At 40.3% G+C, this 26,880-nt stretch overlaps 1 protein-coding gene across 1 annotated transcript in view; it reads right to left on the reverse strand.

Moving 5' to 3' along the window:
* The window catches only part of csmd2 (CUB and Sushi multiple domains 2), a 251,780-nt gene that overhangs the window by 148,998 nt on the left and 75,902 nt on the right, over nucleotides 1–26,880 (reverse strand). Inside the window, exons 4-5 of the mRNA XM_038725504.1 lie at nucleotides 23,238–23,432; nucleotides 18,833–19,040 (exon numbers count right to left, since the gene is read on the reverse strand). Of these exons, the coding sequence (XP_038581432.1) occupies nucleotides 18,833–19,040; nucleotides 23,238–23,432 (403 nt within the window). The remainder of the gene's footprint in view (nucleotides 1–18,832; nucleotides 19,041–23,237; nucleotides 23,433–26,880) is intronic.

The following is a 26,880-nucleotide window of genomic DNA, read 5'->3' on the forward strand; positions in this document are numbered from 1 at the left end:
TATCAGGGCATCAAACACTCAGCATGCATCAGCATTTCCATAGTGAATGTGATTACAGTGGCTGTGACAGAGATCTTGTGTTAGCTGTCAATCAGCATCAGTCTTTCCCTGACAGAGAGCCTGCGGTAGCACAGCCACACAGGATAAAGTACTGTATGCTGCTATCCTGAGTAAGAGGGACAAGGCCCTGAGGTACAGCCTTGCCTGACTCTGCTATCCTGTTGTGAAACAGGTCAAAGTCACCAGAAGATAATTTAACAAAGACCAGGGCATTAATAATATTTGCTTTTGACGAGTGCATTTCTCTACCTCTCTTCCTTCGGACACATGGAAAATGTTGGAGTCCAATGGACAAACTGGCCAGGAGAACTTTACTTGAGGGTGAATGTGCAAGATACAATAGTTATTTATGTTTATACTAGTGCTGGATGAGACTGATCCTCGCTGTTTGAGAGTTTTAATAATAAGCATGCAGTATGTAGCTATCCTATTTGCTTTGGAATTTGTTCACTTGCTTTTGTTTATCTTCTTCTCCCACACGCTGCATCCAACGTAGTCTGCTGAAGCCTCCCTCCACTGCTTGTTTGGGTGGGTGTATTCAGAGTCAGTGAGCAACGGACTTTCAAAATAATAATAATTTAAAAAACTGCGTTAATGTGAGATAAAATAATTTCAATGTAAATTAATTAATGTGTTAAGGCGTTAACTCGTTACCTTGCCCAGCCCTAGTTTATGCTATTGTAATGGTAGTCCCTTAAAGTGAAACTCACTTGTGTTACAGGAACTGCAATTACTTGCTTTTCATTCCACTATATTAATACAGTTTAACTCTTAAGTTTCCTTTTTCGTTTTTAATTATTGTATTAATATTGTCAGGAACATGTTGTGTCTGTAAACAAGTGTATAGATAAACAATATGACAATGGCAGCTTGAACAAAGGTAATGAAAAGGTATTACTCTGAGTAAAACGTAAGTTTCTGCACTGTCTAAAAAATAACCAATGGTACATCTCTAAATGATATGACATCCAAGAAGTGATACCCAATGAAGACCATGTACCACCAAAGACAGATACTGTATTTTAACAGCAGGAATTTCATGTTTGGTCTCAGGTTAAAAATAAAATCAATAAAATTAATTTCCCAATGTCAAGCTGTGTTACAGAAATGTGTTAGAATCCAATTATGACAATTGTGTGTAATAGAATGTTAGTAAGACGGAGGAGGTATATAGATGTGTAACTATAATAAGTACTGTATATTTCCTGTGGATCGCAATGGAGAGAGAAAGTACAGAAAACAGGCTGGGGCTGTAAACAACATTACATAAGATACATGCAAGTAAAGTTCTGTCTTTGTTCCTCCACCCTTTCCTTGCTCATGAAGAAAACTCAATAACAACAAACAATCCCACTGGACTCAATTAGCTACAGTTAAATAAATGGTGTGACTTTAATGCCCTGCCCATGAGCACTCAAATATCTTCCTACTAAAAATATATCTCTTCTGTGTAGGTGTGCGCAGGAGTGCATGCATGTGTGTGTGACTTTATCTTCACACTTTCTCTGTCTTGGGATCTGCCACAGAGCTCACAGAGCAGCAGTGTGTGCTGGATAATTAGCCTCAAACCCACTTGAACACACGCCTGGTTGGCAAAGGGAGGGCTGCCTCAGGGAAAGGTGAACGCTATGAGTGACTATCATCCACTAACTGTATACAGTGACAACTAATAGAGGACAAGTTTTGTAAAAACAGTGCAACAATGATGAAATGTCTTCCCTTTTATGTCTTACATCTGAAATGGCCTATGTACAGGTTCAAGGTGATGACCAGTTATCACAAAGGACATAGTGCAGTAAGAACCAAGTGCTACAATCCCAACCTGTGCACATACCAGCATTAACAATCAACAAGGGACCTGGTTTTAACCAACTAGTATAATGTTTAACCTGGTGAAATTGCATCCTGGATGCTATTTTCTGTATAAGCTTGTCAGATATGTAGCGAACACCTGTCTATTCTCAACCCTTTATAAATACACCCACATTGTCAATCCACATAAGAAATGCAAAACTAACTTTCACATCCCCACTTTAGTAATAATAATAAAATTTATTTATATAGCAATGTACTTAACAATGTTACAAAGTGCTTCACAAAAAGATCAAATACAATAAATCAATGATAATCTAATCAAAATAACTCAAATTAAATAAAATAAAGCTGGGTCCTGCTTGGTTCATCATATTTAGCTAAATGCTATGCTGATTTCAGGTCTGAACATTGTCCAGAGGAAGTAAAAAAGTGAAAGATAACCTGAGCAACCTTAGAGTGGGCCGTGATACTTTCGTTGCTTTGGACAGGCAGCTTGCAACAGTAAGTAAGATTTTAAGAGGCAATGAGCCAAAAAAAGGATGACTATGTATTGTGCATGAGAAATCGGGACTCACTCACGCTGGCTCCCTTCCTCTCGCATGCCTTTGGAATAAAGTTACACAGGAAAATAGACTGTGTGCAGTTTCCTGACGCCATGTTGTGTGTTGAGGTTCAAAACAATTTGTTGTTTTACTGCCACTTGGAGCTGTCGAAACAGGGAGTTGCCAAGTATAGCCTCAAATATGATAACAGCATGAGCTTATAATTAAGGGTTAAAGTCTGCTTAATTTATATAATGAACTTCTAGTTTCCTTTTCTTTAACAAATCCTTACACAATGTTTAATGTTTAATTTCAGTAAAGAAATCAATAAAGGGACTGGAATACATTAAATCAAACTTTGTAGCAGGTTGCAATTGGTGCTTAGTGGCAGATTTAAGCATCTAATTCGTTCTCTAAAGGGACACAAAAACAAACTACATAAATACATGCAATTATTTGAATCTCTTTAACAAATGGATACAGAAACATAAGAAAGTGATATTTCCACTGTTCTGCGCATGCTGCTTGCTGAGACAAAATATAATGGAAGCTTAAGTCGTGCCTCCGTAGTCCAACTGGCTTACCATACATACTAGAACCCAAATAAATGAAAACTATCTTGCCATTAAAGAGGTTTACATTTTTACTTTAGATGATGTGTGCAGTGATTATTTCTACCAAATCAAAGTGGGTTTGGAAAAATATACAGTAAATTACAGTAAAGTCAGTATAGTCACATTCAGCTTAGGTTAAGTGAGTGACACAGTATATGGTGCAAATAGTGTATCTGTTGAACTGTAAATATGTAATTATAGTGTGCTGTGTTGTGTTAGATAATCTCGTATTCTATATTCACTAAATTATCATATATGTCCTTTCAACTATAATGATCAGATTTCCCCATGGGATCATTAATATTTCATCATCTCTAATCCAGTTTAATTCTGACAAGGAGCATCAATTGCTTGGCTTTGGGGAGTAATGTACATTTAGTATTTATATTCCACTGTGTATTCCCCACAAGACCTTGGTAAAATTGTTCAATAATTAATCAACTCTCGCTTGAATCTGCTTATAGTACACAATAGTTAGGGTTCACTGTGGGACTAGGCTATGACTAAGAGGCTAAAAGAAAAGTTTACTAAACCAACGTTCAGTTACATTCTTGTAATTGTCCAAGTCTCTTGTGTTATTAGAGGAGGAAAATCAATCTGATCGGACAAACACTGTTTTTCCTTGCTCTGATCTGAATACCCTGTACCCATTAATTCACTTCCGCTCCATCCGGTCCCTTTGTTTTCTACTAACATTTAACAGTGTCTCAGTTTCAAATGCCCTCCTGTTTCTTTGGCCCTTCATCCTCCACACCTCTTGCTCAGCCTTGTTCCATGTCCTCCTCTCACAAATCCCATATTGGTGCCAGTGTTTTCTGTCCTGTGTCTCTGCTCCTCTGCTGTTCCCCTCCTCTCTCCTTACACCTTTGATGTCAGGACCACAGCTAAAGCCTGAGCTAATCTGCTGTGGGGCTTTCTGAGCTCTATCCAGGCCAAGGGTTGGAACAAAGAACATGGCACAGGGGCAAAAGGAAGAAAAGATGGAATGAATGGAGTGAGAAAAGAACCCTGCAAGACATTCACATATAATTCCCTTTACATCAAAACATCACACTTCAAGATTAAAAAGATTTGTATATTGTATATGGTAGACAAAGGGGACAGTAGCCATGAAACCAGAGAGAGCAGCATGGCAATAGCAGAGATCACAATTTATACAGTTTTTAGAAGCATTAATGAAGGGATGAATGCAATTGAATGCCTTACAGCAGGTCAATTAAGGATCCTGGAGGAAGAGTATGCTGTCAGGGGAATCACTGTTATGAAAGATGGAGAAAAGAAGAAAAACCAAGATGAGAATTGTATATGCTTTAATGAACTGGGAAAGAAGACACGTAGAGGAGAGAAAGCCCAAAGAATGACTATGTCAGCCTTCTGTGTGAAAAAGGAAGGATGCTACAGAGGAACTAAATGTATTAGCTTTGGTGTAGCCTATAGTCAACCCTCTCACCCCCTCCCCATTACTTCCACACCAAGGGAAGAAAGGCAGAATAATCCCTGAGCAACACCATGTGTCTGCCTTGCTCTGATGGTACTATATATAGCACATTAAAGGGGTAAAAAAAAGAAGAAGCCTTTTCTTCACCTCTGATACAAAACATAAAAATACCGTTCAAAGTTAAAGCTCTACCAACACGATCAAGTGTGTAAGCAAAGGCAACTGAAACAAAAAGGGGCCACAATGACAAAGAAGGAACCCAGCTCTCAAGAGTTATACAAAAACATATTCTTTAAATAAAATACTACTACTTATCAGTGAAGGTGCATTTAAGTTTAGACCTCATTTTAATTTACACTGAAAATTGATAACCATATAAAAGGACACAAAGTTTCATAAAAAAGGACCAACACTGCTTTATGTGGACCCAGTAATTTCACAACAGCAGTTCTTTAACCACAAAATGGCCACTAATATCTCGTCGTCCTACACGCAATACACTGTATCTATTGCAGCTACTACGGCAATTTCATCAAAGTTTGCTTATTAAATAGCGAATCTTTTAATTTTTAAATGCATTCAGATATAATGCTGTGGATGCAATAATCAAGATAATAAATTTTAAAAAACTTGAGAACAGCAGCACAGCAATAAAGTCAAATATCCTCCTTGATCCAACATCTGACACCAAACTGCAAGTCAAACACACTAGGGCTGCACGATTTGGAGAAAAAGTCATATTGCGGTTAATGTGGACAATATTACAATTTGCGATTTCTACTTGCAAATTGTAATATTGTTGAACATGTTGAACAACATAAGGCACCAGTACAGCTAACGTTAAATGGTTAGCTAAACACAAACCTTCCTTATCTTCTTTATATTTTCTTCTGTCTTAGTGCTTCAGCTGCAGATGGCATGTCTCTGTCTATTCCACTCAGAGACAAGAGTGTTACACACAAACTGCACACTTTTTTAAAAATTAAATTAAATCACACACTTTTTGTGGTTATGTAATAAAACGGAATGACCTTGTGAATGCAATTGTGACTGGATTAATCATGCAGACCTAAAACATACTAGGGCTTAACAATTTTGGAAAATAACCTAATTGCAATTTTTTTAACCAATATCGCGATTGTAATTTAATATGTGATTAGTATTTAAGCTCTTTGTATAATGATTGTATAGTATTACCAACACAGTATTAGATCATTTTAGAGTCAAGTCATGGCATTTAATAATATCATATAATAACATTAGGTAGGCCTACCTACAATTGACTAGAAAAAAAAAAGTTCACCAGAGTGTATTATACAGTAGGCCTAAGCGCTCGATACAAAACCCACAGTTCAACCACTAACCATTAATGAGTCCTTATCTCAATTCAAATCTCCACAAGAGTCCATCTCAACAAAAACCTCCTTTTCTGTATCCTAGCAAGCAAACAAAAAAATACTCAGTTTAAGGTACAATACAAAAGTTGGCCAACCAAAATTAAACCAAGTGACACCTCTTGCATCTAATAGACAAGCTTAGTAATTTTCTGACAACACCGGAGTTCCCCCCAGTAGCCGGCCATACTGCTGGTGAGCAGCGTACTGGCAGTAACTAGGCTGTAACTTAGGACAGACTGGACCTCTTCTGGACTGGTAACTTTAGTTTGAAACGCCATCACAGATATTCCCTGAGCTGACTGCTGGCTGTGTGTGTGTGATGCAGGGGCGTGCGCTAATAGACAAAATACGCTTCCCTCACTACACATGTTTATCTGTTGTGTATTTTCCCTGTTCGCCAAAGTGGAGGACGGCGACAATTTCACCCACCACAGCATTTGGCAGGTGCTAATTTCAAACCCTGTTTGACACTAAAGTTTCTGCAGTGTCAGGTTCTGTGAAGCCTGAGGCCATTGTACAACAAGTCAAGGTACAGCATAGCGTGCCAAGTTGATGCTTCTTCTGCACACTGCTTTACACTCGTACGTCATGTGACAAGGGTGTAATCACAACCTTTGCGATTAGAAAATCTTGTTTTATCATATCGCGATATTATCGCAAATGCAATTAATCGTTCAGCCCTAAAACATATCATACATGTTGTCATCCTAAACACATACAAACCTGTAGATCATAGCACTCCATTATTATATATAATTAACATAACAGTATGAACAAACACAGAGGGCAAACATCTCTAGAGGGCATAGTCTGGACCATGGCCTGCAGACATGACCACTCTGCTTTCCCAACCATACTAACCAAGTAAACAATCTAATTAAATGCCTGTTTCTGTTTATTTATGGATATGCACAAGAAGCAACAGCTCTTCATGTTTATACATGTATTTTTGTCTTATGCCACAGCATAACCTCCAAAGCTGGCCTTCTGTCAAATGATCAGCTGATCCATATCATCCATGCAAACAGCGCACTAATTAGCCATGCTAAGACAAATCGCACTGTTTTTTCCTGGTTCACTGGCCACAGCACCTACCGTAATCCTCCGTTATCACACAGTTGGGGAGGATTGTGAAGCTAATAACACTGTGATATTAGTAACACTGATCTGCAAGTGATAGAGCCGGGCAGCGCTGGCCGTTAATTTTGTCTGCATGAGCCCCAGACCAGCCTAATCCCGATTTTAATTATTTTTTTCTCTTCGCCCCACGCCCACCTCTCTTGTCAATGTTCTCTAATCAGACCATCTTATTAAAAAACAGGAACGGTGGCAAGCAGGCAGCCTTGGTGTCGAAAAAGACAGACAGGAGCAATGATATGGTGCACATGTTGGTAGAGGGTAAAGCTGATAGCCTTTGCTCCAAGTAAACTAGGATGATCTGCACATTTGGTGTAAATGTATGTGTGTACGTGCCCGCACAATAACTTCTGCATTTATGTGTCAGTGTCAATAGAATAGCCCTAGTTTTTTATATTAATACAATTACAAGAAACCAACAATTTGTACCAACAAAGGGTACTTTGGTGTACTTGTCCTGTCCCTGCAGATGTATTATGTTTCAGCTTTGTCAAGATAAAACTTTTTTTTTGCCAGTCTCTGTCTCTCTGTCTTTGCTTCTGTCTCATTCTGTCTGTGGGGAGAGTGGGATTAAGAAAGATTGCAGTGCTGTGGGATCAATATGATGCTGACACGTCTCTGGCACTCTCAAAAAATCTCTACCAAGCAAAAACCCACTTACAGAGAGGGTCTAATGGATCATATAACAACTATATCTCTTTAGCTTTGACTTAACCCCTGAAGAAGCAACACCCTTGTCTGCAATGAGTATAACTGGTTATTCAAAAAGAAAAAAAATTGCACTCAACCTCTGAGTAACAACAAACCACTCATAATGTCAGAACTATAAAAATCTCAACAGCCTTCCAATAATGCAAAGAAATGCTGAAACATGTGAAAATAATGTTTTACCTATAATGTAATAAGTTATTAAATGTTTGGATTTGTGGCATTTTTTGTGTAAAATGTAATAACTTAATTAATAATTGTAATTGTTACACTACTATAGAGGCCCATGAAAATCTGTTTTTAACACACAAAAGATAACTAATATCACACAAGATATTAACTTCTATAAATTATTATCTTATAAATATCATCTATCAGGACTTCAGGGGCTCAAATCACTATACACAGTTGTTAACAGTATGAATTTCTGTAATTGTCCACACTAGCCTAAAACAGTTTTAAATCAAGACAGTGACTGTCCCTCTATACTGTATGTTCCACAGTGCAGCTAAGGCTTTTTACGGTGAGGGCCGACATTGCCTGTCACCCCTTGCCTCCCTACTTTTATTGATGCAGTTGAGAAGAGTTTTTATGGAGGCACGCTGCTGTGCGGCTTGTAATTGCCGGTCAAGGCACGTTCACCAGAGTTCATAAAGGTTGCTCTGTAAATATATTCAGGTTGGCCTAGTGTCACCTCATACAAAAAAAAGACACCTCTGTCTGCTGAATGGGAAGAGGAGGGGTAATTCACCGCCACTCTTAACACGCACAAAGACATTCACAGTAGGACCAGATAAGAAGTGAATACATACTGACTGTACCAACTCACACACACACACACACACACACACACGCGCAACCTGTCCTGCTGTCTCAAAGAAGATTAAGACATATTACACTCTAAACCACTGAGCACGTCCTTGCTTTATTTCACCTTGCAGGTGTACTCTTTTCTTCTTTCATTGCTAGCCACAAATGTGAGCTTTCCAACCCTAAAACACAGGGAAATGACCATGGGTTTCTAAGCGTGTAGAGGAAGACTGTGTGAGTGATGTATCCTCAAAGGTGTCTGCTGCATCAATCGTCTATAAGTTCCCAGGAGTCTGCAATGAGTCAGCCATTAAGACTAAAGAAACAGGGTTCAGTCCTGCCTGTACTGCTGGCTATATCCCACTGCAACTCTTTGCTTTTGAATATTAAAAAAAAAAATCTGACTCTTCCATTCTGCCAGTGGGTTTGAGCTGATTCTACTTTGGATTTCGATCACTTTTACTTGTTTCAGAGATTTGGTAGAAACAAGCACCATTCTCTACAAACAGCAGATCACTCCTCTAGTATCAACACAATGGTCCTTAAATCAACAAAAGCAAGCCGATTTGCATTGGAAAGGGGAATTATGTGATGCCCTCGGCTGATGTTCTCATGTTAAATTACTTGTCAAGAAGGCTGTTTTTTCACAGCAGAGGCTACATATGTGGTGTCTGTGTAGCTTTGCCCTTTGTTCTTATATTTGCAAAGTTGTTCTGTGAAAAAGAGAGGTTAGAGACAGAGAACAGCAATGTGTTGTGGTTGAGCAGTGACCCAGATCAGACAGTGACATCTCCGTCCACTCAGGGAATGCTCAGGGACAAGATGTTCTGCTGTTACTGCAGCATGGCCACACGGCAAACAAAGATCCACCTTAAAAGTTATTTCATTTATTATCTGTCTATATAGTTTGTTTTATTTAAAAACAAAAACAAGATAATTTCACTGATGAATGTAGAACAATGATCACAAAATTAATCAACGCTTGTCATGTCATCAGGTCTCTGTTTTAGTTTTGTTTTACTTTCCGTTGTTGTCTGGTTTAGAAATTTGACCTTAGCAAATAAGAAAAGTAATGTAATGTAATCATTGTCTTAACGGCCAGTAAAATAAGCCTGCTAGCTAACACCCCCCTACAAAAAAAGTTAAATGCTGCCCTCTGGTCAATTGAAGGGTTTTATTCTGCCACAGGATATAGATGCAGAGTTTCAGACAGGATATTATACTACTTTAAAGGACCTCTTGGACATTTTTACAGTGCAGAAGAACCTATGACCACACACACACAAACAAACACACAGCATTAAACAATCAGATGCAATGCAATGACTTGGCATTAAAGGGCTGAGTGTACTTGTCCTCGCTGCTCTTCTTTTAAAATCTAATTGGTGTACCCAGTGTCCTCTACAACAGACCACTGAGTGCACTGTGCTTTTGGCCAATTGATTTCATATGTTGCTTTCCATCTAAGCCTCTCCTCTACCATTTCTTTTTTGCTCTATGTTGGTTAATTACTGTGATTGATTAATCAACTGGTGTGGCTTCACACTCTCAAAGAAAGATTGAGGGAAATCAATTAAAGGTTTACAAAGGGAGGGTTAAATGTATACAAATCTGGCAAAAAAACAGTTATGTTGACCAAGCAAGGCACTTAAAATCTATTTCTATACAGCCACTTTTAACTTTTGATCACACCATAACGGAAAGTCTCTGAAGCAAGTCATCCTTCTTAAGGTTAGTAGCACTTGACCCAGGAAGTGAATTAAGAGATCAAAGCGAGCAGTGGAATGCAGCAACATAACAAACATGAGTGCATAACACAAATGTGACAGTGACAGATCCTTGGACTTAAATTCTAAACAGTTCCACAACTCCTCTCTGAAAATAATCAAATAATAGAAGCAGGAAGACAGACAACATTGTTAAGTGAAAAGGATAAACAGACCACATGCCCCGGTGTCCTAAAGGGAAGAATTAAGAGCTTTGAGGATTATAAATCAAAAGAAAAACAACAGCAAAAACACTAATAAGAGGATTATTCAGAAATATATTTTCTAATTGTCATAAATGTACTACAGTAAAGTAGCTACTGAGATATGGATATACTTTAGTGTCAAAGTTCTCCCATGAGGACATGATGAAAAACTATTTTAATGCTAAAATAAATAATGTAACTAAAAAAAGCCTCCAATCCATTTGCAGGCCCAGGGCACCAATGTGCATAACTTCAAATATATCCCTGCGTACAAATCATAAGCCATTAGTGCATCTGTGGGACTGTTAAAAGTGACAGATTGGATCCCAGTGGTGCAGTGCTTAGTAAACACAACTAAAGAGACACCCAGTCAGGGCACCGTGATATGGGCCATTACCTCTAACCTCTGAGAGTTCTCTGGTCTCACTGGGATATGGGGTGATGTAACACATGGTTGGACATGCTTACACAGACACAATGGGGCTGCTGTGGCTTAGGGGTAGAGCGGGTTGCCCCCTAATCAGAAAGTTGGCAGTTCAATCCCCACCATTTACACCCTGCTATCCAGGCTGCTTTAGAGGTTAGGTTAAATATTGGCTTGTAAAGTTCTGAACCTGCTGTTTTTTCAACATAACACAGATGATCAATGGCAATTATTGATATTTAATAATGAAGAATAGAAGGTGTTCCCTTTTTCATTTGAAGTGGTGTAATTTTGACAAGAGAACTGAAATAGGTTTTACCTTGAGAGAAGCGCGCACACACACACACACACACACACACACACGCACGCAAGCCTGGAAGGTTGATAGAATACATGGGTAAGCTTTGGCCCATTTTCGCTAACCTTGCTCTCTGCACTCCAAATCCCCTCTCCTCTCCAGCTCTTAGCCTGAGCAATGTGACAGAGGGAGTAACAAAGTGTGCTGGGGTGAGCCAATCTGTAGCACGGCACCAGGTGCATTTCTTGGCGGGTGGCGCAAAGTTCATCATAACTGAAGTTTTGATCGATGGCACGTTGCAGATTGAGTCCTCAACCAAGTGCTGCTGTTAATAAATCCTGACTCAGACAAACATACTTTGAGGGGCCATAGTAGAGAGACTGGCAAAGACAGCTCTTGATTCACTGGTCGAGCACAGGCTGATTAGCCAAACTATAGTTTTAGATGTATAAAGTTGACATTGCAGAAAAAATACATGTATATTGATAGCTATTACGAAAATTATTATTGGTAGACTTGGTTTTACAGACAAGAAATTCAAAAGTTCTTTCCACAACATTTATCTGTTCTATCTGACATAGATTCTTTCCTCAGGCTCAACGCATTATTCATTACAAAATGAGTATAGTATGCACATACAATATGTCCGTCCAGCAGAAACCCCAACACACTGGTAATACCACAACACACTATTCACTAAAGCCTGGTATGACCACACCAATACACAAATGTGAATTAGTCTGGAACCTCTCAGTTCATTTTTGATTTCCAAGGGGTGTTATCAACGGGCACAGACCAAAATGCCTCTGGACACTATCGGATAGACCTACAACCAACCAGAGCAATGAAACGTGACCATTTGGTAAATTTAACTTTTACCAAATCCTGTCTGAAGTACGGCTAACACATCTTTCTTACCAACAAAAGCCTAACGTTATTTAACAAAAGGGTCAAGTTAACTAACAGCTAGCTCGCTAGCACTGGCTGTAGCAAGATGGCTTTTCCCCTAGTTTGTTGAAATATAGTTACCAAGTAGAAATGCTTCACCTGTCTGTTTCCAGACACCACAGTGCAACTGAAGCAGCTAAAATGTTAGATAGCTAATGGAAATGTTAATGAATCACTGTTAAATTGACTTATTACTTGATTGTTAACGTTCATCAGGTTTTTTGCCGACTTTACAGTAACAAAAATCATAGATTTTCTTCTAAATACGATTTAGTTTGTGGATTATATACATGCCAAATTAACCATAACACTTCACAAGTTGGATGACAAGTCTACATTTGCACAAGGATGTATTGTCTTTGTCTTTATTGACTTTGATTAAAGAAAAGCAACACTCACGCAACAAAAACACCTCTTAAAAACCTACAGAAAACAGAATTACACAGTCATGCGGAGGGCGGAGAACAGTGAAAGGTAAAGTGGTAGATGATTCTAGAGAAACTGTGGTGGTAGACAAAGAAAGAAAATGTGTAGGACAGAGAGGAACAGACAGGGATCTAGATACAGCATGAGGATGTGATAGATGCAGCTGGTATATATATAACACCCTCACAGCACGATCCGGGGGCTTTTTTTTTTTGTCTTTGACATGATGATCCTTGACGTGCGTCAGGGCTTCATTACCATCCCTCACATCAGCCATGAGACATTTATATCTCAGCCAATGTTTATCTCTGCGTGAGCCTTCTCCATTGTAAAGTTTAGAGAAGTATAGTTGTGGGCTTTTAGATATGCACATCACCCCCATTGCAACAGACATGCAAAGTTAGGGGAATACATGAGTCAACAGTAACCAGTGTTTGTGAATGCAAAAATCAAAAGCAAATCTTCTGACATGTGCTGCACAGAAACCTTGGGCTGTGTCTCAAACTCTGGAACCTGGTAAACTTTACTGAACGCAAAGCATGCTATTCATTATCCTTAGTTTACTTTAGTTTTGGATGATTTATATGTTGGTTTTATGTTGAGAGCACCACTTAGAGTAGATGACTATAGAATGTATAATGAAAGATGACAGACTTTCATTAGACAATCAGACCAAACTATCCACTCAGAGGCTTTATGACACCCGGAGAGAGAGAGAGAGAGAGAGAGAGAGAGAGAGAGAGAGAGAGAGAGAGAGAGAGAGAGAGAGAGAGAGAGAGAGAGAGAGATAAAAGACACAGGCAGAGAAATGCTAGAGTCAGGCCCTCCTAGACGTGACCAGACTAGTGATGTTGTAGTGAATTACCAGCAAAGCTCCAAAGCAAAACGCCTCCTTTACTCCGCCAGTTCGTGTTGTGACAACAGACCACAGTATAAGCAATGGATAAAAAAATGTATTCAACATGCACGCCGAGAATATACACCCAGTCCACTATCACACAGTATCCATTTAAGAACACATCTATGCAAAGCGTCCCTGCATACGCTACAAATAATCTGTATTCGCTTGCTGAAAATCAATGCCTTAGTGCCCAAACGTACAATAAATTATGTTTTCAAGCAGGGGACTATGGGGATCACAGGTGGGCAACCACATATTCTTGTGCTGCCAGGCAAACAATGGTCAGAGGATCTGTTGCACGATCACTCACTTCCATACACACTCTCACTGTGACTGTTTTATTACAGGAAATACTTAAAAGGAGAGCACATCTGGCAGCCAACAGCTTCAATCAATCAATCAATCAATCATTCTTTATTTGTCCCTGTAGGGAAATTAGTTTGCAGCACAATCAAGTAGGCATTGAATCACATGGCACAGAGATAACCAACAGACATACTGATAAATATACTAATACACACACTAATACACATAATTCCCATACCCCGCACCTTGCTACCGATTAAATTAGGCAGACCAGACCAGCTGAGCATCCTGCCTATTTGGCTATATATGTGCCTTAACCTGTTTAAAAAGTTATTTTCTTGATGCACAAATTAAGATTTTGATATATTTTTGGTAAATAGAGGGAAGCAATATCGTCGCCCAGATGGCAACAGTTCATATGAAGGGGCAAGGGGGTGAATCTTAGCTCCCACTATGTTTTTTCCTTGTTTATCATTCTTTCCCTTTAGTTAGGTTCCATACTTTGTAACTTAATCTCTAATAAAATGACAAGATGGATGCTGCTGTGGAGTCCAACAAGGAGAAAGTATGGGCGAGTGTGTTACCATGGTGAACAGCAGTTGGTACGCACACAAAAACACGACATACAAGTGTAAAACTACACACTTTCATGGTTGTATGCATACGTAAACCACTGCACACAAATCTGGCAATGGATCATCCAAGGTAAAATTATAACTCAGTCTGAGCTACAGTAAACTCAAACTTAAATCTCATGAGCCCCAACATGAAAAAACTTTAACCAATCTCTTTGAAAACACAAAAACAAAAGTTCAGGCATTTATCTCCGCAAGAATGAAACATACTCATATTGCTCTAACTCCCATTGGAAACTAGAAAAAACAGCCGCTGGACTTAAAAAACTGTTCCGAAGATCATTCACTTACTCTCAGGTGAGTCAACCTAACAGCCAATCAATATATATCCAGTGTTCTGTACTTTCCTCCAACAACTCTTTATCTCTTTCTGTCTCTCTCACACACAAACACACAGACGTGCTCCTTCCACGGGCTGGGAAAAGCTGACACATAACAGCACTGCAGGGATAATCCATATGCTCACTAAATGTCAGTGTCTAAAGTCCATAGGGTATGGGGTTAAAAGAGAGATGAGAAAGGATGGGCTACCTAAAGGGATCAAAATTCATTGAGCTCAGCTCTCAGATCTCCTAACAGGGAGAAAAAAAGTTGCATTTACCCAAGGAGCTTTGTGTTGTCATCAATGGATGCATGACAAAAAAAAGAAGAACAAATAACCCCCATGGGAAATAGAGTTTGCAAAAGTTATCAGAATGTAAAATTAAGATATAACACTTTCTGTATAACTGTGATGCAGCAAGTTTTTCAACACAATGACATTTTTTTTGTATAACCAAGGGCATGAGGCCAATATTGAGAGTGCTTTCAACTATTATACTATTTACAGTATCTGAGGTGCTGCGGGAGTTACTTTCTACAGCTCAAGGGAGCACTGCTGCTAGATGAAAATGTATTATGGTGCTTTGAAAAACAATTGAGCGCCAAAGAAAATTACAAGTCAAATAGCTGTGAGTTCCACTTAGTAGCAAGCGGGCGAATGAGCATCTGGCAATTGGCGAGCGTCAGGCGTTATTTACATTGCCTCAAAGTGGATGGTGATGGGGAAGAAAATCAATGTGGATGCAAACAATGTAATGGCAGAGTAATGTGTTCCCATGGGCAAGCAACACCGAAAAAGTCCTGTCAGGGTAATGCCGAGTGGAGGCGGAATGCAGTTGCCGTTTTTTCCAACCCTTCCCACTGCCACATTCAATCCCCATACACATCTCAGCTCCTGAAGTCAGTTTTCAAGGCTGTCTTCTCCTGCTGCCTCTTCAGAATGCTAACTCTGCAGAGCCGCCAATCAAAGCTTTGGATGGTACGGTAAACAAGAATGTAAGTGAGCAAGATTAGATTCACATATGCAAAGGGGTGATGTTCTTGATGGTGATTGATGGTGTTTATTCTGGTTCATTCTCTACCTCTCAAAACACTCACACACAAACACATTTACCCACAACAAGAGAACAGAGAGCACGCAAACTTGACCTGCTTTCATTTGGTCTGTTGAGGATCAATTAAGGAAGCATGGTTTTGACCCTGATCCCTGGCCTCTCTTCTCCTATAGGACCACTCAACATGTCTGTCAGGTATCAATCAATACTGCCCCTAGAACTCCCCACAGATTGAATAAAGTAGCCAGTGGGATGGTGGGATGCCAACACTGTACACATAGCTGTGAAATAATAATAGCACTCTAAAACTTCCATTCTTGCCATTTGGTCAGGCCATAAGGATATATCCGTTCTTCAGATAAGAGATATGACCCTTAAAAGTAATGAATAAAGGTTTGAAGTGAGAAGTAATGCATACTTCATTGTACGATCAGCTTCATGAGACAATACTTTGGTCCTGAATTGGACTGTAAACCCTTCTTCACAGTTAATAGCAAACCTGACAAAGAGAAACAGCACTTAAAACTCAACCATAACTTATCCCTGTACGAACCAGTGTGTTTAAATCACATACCAAGTCCAATTATATGGTGAGAGAAAAAGAGAGATCACAATCACCAAGGCCTACTGAGTACAAGACTCACTGAGCCATTCACAGGGAGGATGTGTGCTTTAAGGCAGCACCACCATATCACTCCACCTGACCACCAGCTGAGGAGTCGCAGTCCCTCTACCCATATATCTAGTTCCTCACTTCCACATCTATCATCTCCATCCAAAGGTCCTGCCCTCCTCACCACTACTCTCCTCTGGTGTCTGCTAATTCTTAGTGTTTAACCCTGTCACCCCCTTTCTGTTCTTACTCCTAACTCTAATAGTATAGATACACAACTACTTGGACACCTCACAGACACATTTATTGTGGTTAAAATAAGCTAGTCAGGTTTTTTTGTTTTGGAGAAAACACCCACCACTTTTGATGTCAACACTATGTGGGTAAAACCCAAGCCAGCATGAGAAGAAAAAAAATTAAACAATAGAGACAAGCCAGCATGTCTGCACAGTGTCCTCTGTCCCCTGTGCTGCCTTTTCCTCGCAATGTGCATGATCAACTGTGACTTGCACTCTACATCTCTTGCCAATAGCCCTTCTCTCCCTTTTCTAGTCACTTTCTTCCCACTGTTTTCCCTTGCTCTTTAAGACTTTAAGAAGTGCAGCCACGCCACAGGTGCACTACCATAGGCGCCCCCCGGCAACAATCGCCACAAAGATGACAGACTCGGTGGAGATTTGGGCGCCCCACATGACAACAGAGAGCAAATCAAAGTCTGGGACAAGAAGCTGATGACATCATAAAATGTGCAAAAGAAGCACAGTCAGGCTGCTGTCTGTGGGAGTCGGGGAAGCGATCAACTCTCAGTTGGCCAAGCAGAGATTCAAAGAGACTTTAATATCAGGCTACAAGGCACAATTCTCAGTTTTAAGACCGCTCAGAGTCAATCAAGTTCTTCTTGGGAAGTGTTTTTGCTTAAATACTGAGTGAATGACTGAAACTGACACAAGTTTCCAGGGGCCATCTCACTCTAAGATGGCTTTTTATATATTCTTTCTGAACCTGTTTCCTCTATCAAGAGTCATCTATTCCTCTGTCTTTCTCTGTGTGTGTCTTCGTTTCAAGTAGTGAACAGCTCAGCCAGTACTACCCCTTGTCCCTTCCTGCCAACTGACAGTCTCCTCTGTCTTCTCTTGTTTATCTGAACTGCTTGTCTCTTACATGATCCTGAAACCAGCATTTTTATATTTTATTTCAGACAACAAAAGTGCAGTAGCTTTTTCTGCTGTATAACTGGTGCATCCATCCACCTGTATTCAGCACATACATACATATATCATGCTAATATTAGCCTTATGTGGTAACTGAGGAAGGGAGAAAGTGGCAGAGTGAGTGTGAAAGAGTGCATCTGTTTGTACAAGTTCTAAGAGTGCCAGGACAAATATGAAAGTCTGGCTGAAAGTGTGAATACTTATGTGCATGTGTCAATCTGTGCCCATATGGGCTATACTGCATGTGTGTGTGTGTTGGTGCATGAGTGTGGGTTAAACAACACTATACGGCTGGCGGTGGTAATCGAGCTCACTAATTACTTCCTGAGCTGAGAGAGTTGTCAGAGAGAGGAGGAGCTGCCACAGATGGTGAGAGACCCACACTGACACCAGGATATCCTACCTCTTCATCATTAGAGCTAAGCATGTGTGTTTGTGTGAGACTGAGTAATTGAGAGAATGAGTGAGAGTATGTCACCAAGATTGAGTGTTCAAATTACACTTTAAAACCACAGACCACATGATACACCCCTAAGGGGGAAAAGCTATGAACTGCATATCAACAACATACTTTTGAAAAGATCTAATAAATCACTCTATTATTTTCATGTCAAAGTATACCAGTAGCACTTGATATTTGATAACTGATGTTTGATGACTCCTGTTCCTCTGTTATTCCCCATTGACATCTCAGATTGCTATGGTCTAGACCAGTGGTTCTTTAACTGGGAGATGGGCCCCCTGGGGGGTGGATAGTGCCACTGTAGGGGAGGCATGGATGTTGAGCAGACCTAAGGTTGCAGGAATGTGATTCATGTGGTGACAAAAACGAAAAAAGGGGTTTGATGGAAGCAAGGCTATTTTGCTAACTTGAATCCTTTGTTTTATTTCAAACGCCCGTGTTGTTAATGATTGTTAAAATTGAAATTCAATTTTGCTGGAGTCAGGGGGTTTGAACTTTCTTTTACTTATAAAGGGGGGCATGACAGAAAAAGTTTGAGAACCACAGGTCTAGACATAGTCCCCCTAAGTACCACTGGACCTACCCAACAACCATCCACTTCCAACAATACTTCAACCAGCTCATTCCTTCATCTGCAAAAGTGCCTGTGGGCAGGTGGAGCATCAGTGGACTCCCCTGCCCTTCCTGTCCCCAGCTCAGCTCGTTCTCCAGACAAAATGCTGCAGGCTGACTACTCACCACTGTGAAGAGCCCTCAGTGCCGCTGACCTCTAGCAGGTCGTAGTCATCCTCCAGCTGGAAGTCAGAGAAGACCAGAGCAATGGTGTCTCCTGGCTCAGCCAGCACAGTCCAGGTGCAGTCAGCATTGTTGTTATACTCAGCTGGGTAATTGGGAGTGGTGATCACCCCACTCTGGCCCCGCAGTGTCCCCCCACACCCATCATCCGCTGCAGAGAGCACATGGGAGACAAAGTTGCGAAAGCTTAGTAAAAGGGGGAAATATAAACAAAGATCATCACAGACTTGAGGTGCAAGATAACTGAAGATGAACAGAAATGGAAACAGTAGGCGAGGCTTTTTAGTAAAAGGTTAATAAACACAAACTGCAGCCTAACTACAGCTAAAGGTCAGGTTTGACACATAAGCAGACATACTACAATTCTAACTGATCATTGTTAACTTATTCAGGATCAGTGTCATAGTGGCCCAAATAAAAGACAGCACTGATGATACGAGCGCTCCTTACAGAGGAGCACTCACATACTGTCCTGTCAAGCTCTTGGAAGCCATCACTTTTAGGACTGGAGAAAGTTTTACACTCACAGTTAACATTTTTAAGACTTTCATTTATGGTCACCATCTTCTAAAATGTCACTCTTACAATTGTCCTTGGCTGCTGTCTGATCCATTTCTGCGGCTAATATAGACCAATACAGGAATTGACTAAATATATAAAATGGCAAAAAATGGCAAACTAATTGGAATACAGATTAAGCTCAATATTGATCAAGCTCCTAAAACACCTTGAGAACATATCGCAATGACAGAGATGCTGATGACTGATAATACTGATACATAATGATTCAGCAACAAAAGTCCTCCAAACTATGTAACATAGGCTTAACTTAGTGCCAACTTTGATGGGGAAGTTTTGTCAGTAAACTTGTGTGCGCATATATATATATATACACATATATATACATACATATATATATATATACACACACACACACACACACACACACACATACATATACACACACTTATCTAGTCTGCCCGCAAATTATCTTTTTGCCATGAGCAATATTGCGGATTTTCAAATTCAGGAGAATGAAAATGTGCAATGACTTACAGCATATTGTTCCTTTGTCTGCAATTTTTGCCATAGGCCAGAGAGACACCAGTCATAGGATTTCAAAATGCCCTACAGTGCTTTTATAGTCAGCAGGGAGCACGGTAGATTGTGTGATGCAACCAAATGCAATGTAGGGGAGAGTGATTAAATTCTGATTAATTCAGATTTGTGTTAATCAAAGAATATCTTCCCTCCTCAAGACTGCTTTAAGGAGACCATTAAATAATAAAGCATGCATTTAATGTGGTGCCAGGATAATTCCCCTGCCCAGCTTTGGATATGTTCATTACAGCTTTGAAAAATCATTTAGCATGTGATATCTGCACTGCAATTCATGTGCAAAATTCGGGGCAATAGACATTAAAATATTGTATGTGTACAGTATGTACTGCTGAACAGAAGGGACACATCAAAAGATGTTTTGAATGACACTTGCACACTATTATTGTTCGTGAAATTATGTGTGTGTCTATGCGGGTGCATGTGTGCCTCTGGGTCGTGGTGGTGTGGGATTCGTTAGCAGGCTGGCTGTGTGTGGTGTGGATCAAGAGGGGAGGAGGAGCTCAGAGGCGCCGGGCCCTGTCCATCATCCATCCTACCCGTCACGACGGCAACCCCCCTGAGGGAGGGCAAAGGAGTGTACGGACGAGAGGAAACTTGTGAGGTGTGAACTTGAATAGGAGAGGAACCACAACCGAAGTGCAAGAAGAAGGGGATGAAGAGGATGGCAGGTGACAAGCAGGGATGGGTGAGAGAAAAGTGCAGAGGGAGGGTGGACAATGAGGAAAGAGAGAGATGCTGAGAGGGTGACAGGTGATTGTTGCAGTGGGAGTGACAGGAAGTAGACAGCAGACAGAAGAAAGGATGAGGAGGTGTATTGATATTCCACACAAGACTGTTTCTTCACACTTGAAGGGAAGTCTCTGACTCCAAACTCCCCCTTTCACCTTGACTCCCTCCATTTTGTGGCTGCCACTGGCAGATGCAAGTTCTCTACGACAATGGAAAATTGAAAATGGTTATACCATGGACTGAAGGAAACCGGAAAACCGAACATCTCAATATGTGAAGTGTGGAAAAACTTGTTAATTTTTTTCCCCCACTCAGTCAATTGTAGATGTCAGGATGCTTCCCACGGCTCAACAGCACATATTTTCAGGCTGTCACTTGGTATGTCATGGTTTTCTATAACATGTATGGTACTTCTTCTGGTTCTGAGTGTCGCGATAACTAAGATATTGGGCAGCATGGGCAAGGCATGAAATATGAAAACATTCACATTAGATGTGTATTAAAATGCATGTTTCTATACACCAAACATGCACACAGAAAAACTAGCTTTGAAAACTAAATGTGCCACAATACCACTAAAAATCAGAGAGCTTTTGTAATAGGTCGAATAAAGCATGCGCTCACACCAAAGATAAACAGCTTTGTGATGTTGTAGAAATGAGAAGTGACATTCAGAATTTGTCAGTAGTAAGCCTTTTTCTGGAGAGATATGCTGCAGCAAAAAAGGAGAAGAAAGAGTGGAGAAAAGAGTGATGGTGTAGAGTGTGAGCAGATTGGGGTCAGGAGAGTGTGTCTAAAACTAAATAACATAGTGATGTTAAATCAAGCATACTAATGACATGTATTAAGATTATAGCTAAGAGAAGAAATTGATGAGCACAAGACAGGAAATGTAAAACATTATCTGTGCCATCAATGGCTGGCTATCATCTATGGCCCCACAGTGCTGGCACGTTTGCCCTCTCCTGAGTCCAGAATAGTGACAGTGCCAAAAAGTTCTCCCCCGCTCACAAAGTACAGCCTGAGTACTGCTCTTACACATATGGGCAGGTTCTATAATTGGAGTGATATTAACAATACACTCATGCATTATGAAGGAGCACTCAGGTGTACAAGTTGACTTTTATGTGGCACTGAGAGACCTCAATTAATCACAAGGGAAATTGCCAGTTTCTAAAACATGTTGGTGTGTAATTTCTGGCATAATCACATACTTTAGTGATTGCGCAATCTTTTCTTTTTCAGGAAGTTAGTCTGGGTGGACATGGAGATGAATGAAAGAGCTGAGATTGGGTCTGAACAGAAAATTGTTAGGGAATTAAGGAGAAAGGATAGAGGGAGGGGAGATGACAGTTGTTTCTTAAATAAATACATAAGAACAGATTATGAAATGAACAAATAATTTTGCGTTTAGATGTGGAGTACAGGCATGTACATGCATGTGATTGGGTGGGTGAGGACTGTGCTGGCGCGTGGTGCCCAGCCATGTGTGCTCCTATGTGGGCTTCCTGACTCCCGGCCTGGTTGCAGATGGCAGTGTCTCAGCGCTCTGCTCAGCAGGCACACTGACACAAACCGTTGGCCACATGGACACACGGCAAATGGACATACATGCAAACTCTAATGTTTATGACATGGGTATGCATCAGTTATCAGTTCTGTAAAAAATCACTTTTATAAGCAAAATCTTGCTAAATGATGTACAATTGCATCACATTTGCCTACAGTGAACTATTTTCAAGAACTATGTCATGTTGGGTCAGACAACACACACTGGCAGGTGTAGCTGCCGCAGGGGTGCTTGCTAACTGTGAGGGAAGGACAACTGGCACAAGCACCTGACTGGGAGCTAACACATGAGGTCCTGTCATGGTAAATAAGATATCAGTATACCAACAGAAAACCTTGTCAGGTCATGTGGAGGCATGTGTAAATGTACTGTATGTGAGCCTGTGTGGGCTGCAGGATGGCTTTTATAAACTGGTGAATTATATAAGCAAGGTTGATTGCTCTTCGTTTCAAAAACAAGATCGATGTCATCATCTACAGTACAACAATATGATTTTTAAAGCCAGTAAATTTATAAAATATCATGTTGACTTTCATGTTTCAGTTACGCATGAGTCCCATTTGAAGGAAGGACTTCGTACTGTATGTGCATGTTCTTTAGAACAATCGGTCCACTCATTCTTTGTCATTTGGTATTACCTAGACTCGTCATTTATCCTCTTTTACAGTTGATGCTAAAATAGCCTCCCTATGATTTCACCAAATGTTTTATTTTGATTTATCTATTTTAAGTAATTTAATTTTAGCAAATATTTATCAAATTTAATTTAATTATCTGTGGCATATCTCTGAGCTGGCTGTCAGCACTTGTGATCAAGCAACTTAAATTAGATGTGATTAAAATGTTTGCTTGGTGGACAAAAAGACTTCAAGACTTAACCCGAAGACCTGTTATGATAGACAGTTTTCCAATGTTCCCCCTACATACCTCTGCAGTAAGGGAGGGGGAAATCCCAGGCAGCAGTCCCTGCTGAAGTGGCAAGGCAGGACAGGGTAGTGTGACCCTCCAGCACATAGCCCGGGCTGCAGCTGTAGCGGATTTTGTCCCCAATGTTAAACGTAGACCCCTGCTGGTGGCCATTGAGTAGCTGTCCAGGATTACCACACGTGTAGCTGGGTAGAGCTGGAGAGAGAGGGGGAGATAATGGACAGTTAATAAGGCAGTTTGTGATAAAGTCTGTGGCACTGTGTCAGTGCTGACAAGAGCCAGAAAGTAAGGGAAAAGTACAAGAAGAATCTGACGACACATACATAGCCATCTGCTAATGACAACATATCTGACCCGAGCAGTGACTTACTTCAAAAACACACTGATAAAATATTTTCCTGGCTATGCACAGACAGATCAGGGTAGTAGCAGAAGTGCTGATACAGTGCCTCAAACCAGAAGAGGTTATGGAAACCCACACAGTCAGTAAAAGTACCATGATATATAATATGACCCTATATACAGTGAAATACATTTACATTTTCCTTTTTTTCCCTCTCTAAAGTGCTTCAGATTACCATCGTAGTCACTCAGACACTCATGAATGCAATGTTGACCATGTATTTGCATGCAAATTATGTGAGCCCAGTATTGACAGTACCTTGTTTAATTGTGTGTTAAGCAAATCAAGTTCAAAGGAAGTTCAGCCAATCACTTGCTCCTGAACCTCTTGATTCAGTGTTGCAGTAAAGACACGTCATTGTAGTTTCAGTTCCCCCCTTGATGACATACAGTAGAATGGCTAAGCCTAAAGTACATCAGCTATTATACTAGGTGTGTAGTGGTTAGATGGTTTTGATCGTGCTGCATCTCAAACAACAAATCTTCAGAGTATTAATAAAAATGCCACGACCAAATATGCATTACACACGCATGTACTATCACAGCTTACAGACCTACTCCCACACTCCCACGCAGTGAGGGAGCTGGTCAGAGCATGTGCTGGACTTTGGATGAAACTCAGCCTCTCCATGGGGACTGGGCTGACCTCCGGAGAAGACAGAATGGCTCCTATACAGCAACACAGCTCACTGGCACCTCAACATCACACTCAGTGCACACTTGCCTCCCTATTGGATGTCTCCAGCTTCATAATGTATTACAAAATATAATAACATTAATAAAGCAATCAGCTTATTTTGGTTTATCTTAACAAGAAATCCAGCCTCATTTTCAGTTTGCACAATGTGTTTCATTTGTTTTAGGATAAATACGGTTAAGTAGGACTTGGCGCAACACTAAATGACATGTTAAGATGCTCGGAATTGTCTTCTTGTGAATATATAAAGCAATAGTGTTTTTTAAAAATCTTTTTAATTTCATATTTGTCACAAAAAAATGCTTTCATGTAGACTTAATTAAAGAGTAAAAAAACAAAACAGTTTTTTTTTTTTAAAGTTTGTTTTCCTCTCTTCCCCTTTTTAGATCAGTAAGCCAAAACTTCCTTACAGCAAGGTCTAACAAGGACAGATCAATCATTTCACCCACGGTGCATTCCACAAAGCTTGAGCTGTGGAATTAACTGGCTAGTAAATAAAAAGACTGCAAACCGTTTGTGCCCAGTCCACCCATCGGACAACAAACACAACCTCTAATTTCTTGATTTCGGATGTGTGTGCTTGTGTGTACCCCTGACAAAGGTTACCTTAGCTGTGAAGCTGAGACAGCGTAAGCCCTTAGTAACGCCGTCTCTGAATATTTGTGCTCATATTTGGCAGTTTATGTCCATAGTTGGGGTGGTGAGGGCTTTGCAGATGACAGATGTCCAAAACAAAAAGCAATGTGCTGCTGTCTCACCAAAACACAATGTCAGTTCACATATTTAGAAAAGGCTTTTTTGACTAATAGGATACAAATTGATATAAATATCAAATGTAAGAAAACATTTCTATCATCCAGTATGTAAACATGAAATCTGCATTTTGCATTTATTTATGTCCTCCTTTAAATTTTTGATTAAAAAGTCAGAAATGTCCTAATTGCCAAACCCAGTCCAATTCTAGCTTGTTTGCCATGGATTTCCAACCTAAAAATATACATGCACAATGTAGCTTCAATCTAGAAATTCAGTGTCAGTAGGGCTGAAATATTATAGAAATAGCAATATGACTAAATGCAATATCCAAATCGCAGGAGCTGCAAGTTTTGGATTATGGTAAAATGTGTCACAACATCCCATTATAAATGAAACATTGTGGTGCTACAGAAATGCCCCGGCCTATAAGTCATTTTCTCCAGACGTAAGGGAACATGCTTGTTTGGTACAGACCCAGTAAAAATTATCTTTTTTTTTTTTTTTTAAGTGAGAAACGCAGTTCCCACTGAAATCGTTATGCAATAAACTATTCAATCGTAACCCAAGCGCAATCTCTGTCAAAATAAACGCAACATGAGATATACACACACACACACACACACACACCATATTGTTTAGTATCAGCATTGTTGCCCAACAGCTAAAACATATCAGGCAAATCCACAACATTTCTCTACTTCTCTAAAGAGGCTCTTAAATGGTAAAATCTGCAATGATTCCCTTAGGGCAGAAGACTGCAGCTGCATGTTGCACTTCAAGCTACATCCCAATCAGTAATTTCACAGCAAGTGTTTTCCATCATCTGTTAAAGGCAGCACCTGCTCAGACGTCAAGGATTCTTCCCTAAATGGACCACCATTAAAGTACCTGGTTAGTGCCGGTACTCTTCTTCTGGCTTCATCCTGTACTCTGATGAGGGTCTTTTAGGCTCCACTGTGCCATAGCCTTTATTTTGACCAGCCATGGCCATGTTATTACAGCTTCCCCTTCATCACTACCAGATTAGCATATACACAAGGACTCGGTCTGATTAGCACAATAGTCACTGGGACTGAGGCTTCAGTGCTGCAGCATGGCTACAGGGGGCCCTGGTAGCATGCAGGTTAACTGTTTCACCCCTGTGGTTGTGAACGTGTAAGGTCAACATCTTGTGTCACAAAAAGCTAGTATAAAATGGAAGGAAAGAAGTGTGGGGCGGGGTACAGAAACAGACAACTTCCTCACAGCACACATTTTGACTTGTCAAACACAGGTGTAACTAACAACATTAACACTGGCTGTTTGGTGTGCCAGTGCCCTGATACTGTACGTGCTGGCTTACTGGCACGGATTACTGGCACGCCTAAATGGAAAGGAGCCATCATTAATGTTAGCCATTACACCTGTGTTTTTCCTGCTATGACCAGTCAAAATGTGTGCTGTAAGGATGTCTAATTTTGGGCCGTGGGGAAAAAACTGAAGAAGACAGATGTGTGAGGAAGAGGACGTGTATGCAGAATGACAGGAAAAAAGTATCAGTATGTGTGTGAGACAGAGTGACAGAGAGAAAGAGAGAGGGAAAGATGCACAGGATGACTGATTTCATTGGATTAGAACTGATTGAGGGCACAGCACTGTCAGAGTGTGGAAGTGTGGACATGCATGTGTAGTATTGTATGAGTGTGTGTCTGTGCGCACATGTAAGTGATTTTCTCATCACACTCTCCATTCCAGGTTATTAGTTTGGGCAGTAAATTAAGTCTAAAAGTGCAATTACTAGTGCAATCC

This window comes from Micropterus salmoides, unplaced genomic scaffold (genome assembly GCF_014851395.1).
Source record: "Micropterus salmoides isolate LMB-PRFRI ecotype aquatic unplaced genomic scaffold, ASM1485139v1 Ms_hic_scaffold_17, whole genome shotgun sequence".
NCBI classification, from domain to species: domain Eukaryota; kingdom Metazoa; phylum Chordata; class Actinopteri; order Centrarchiformes; family Centrarchidae; genus Micropterus; species Micropterus salmoides.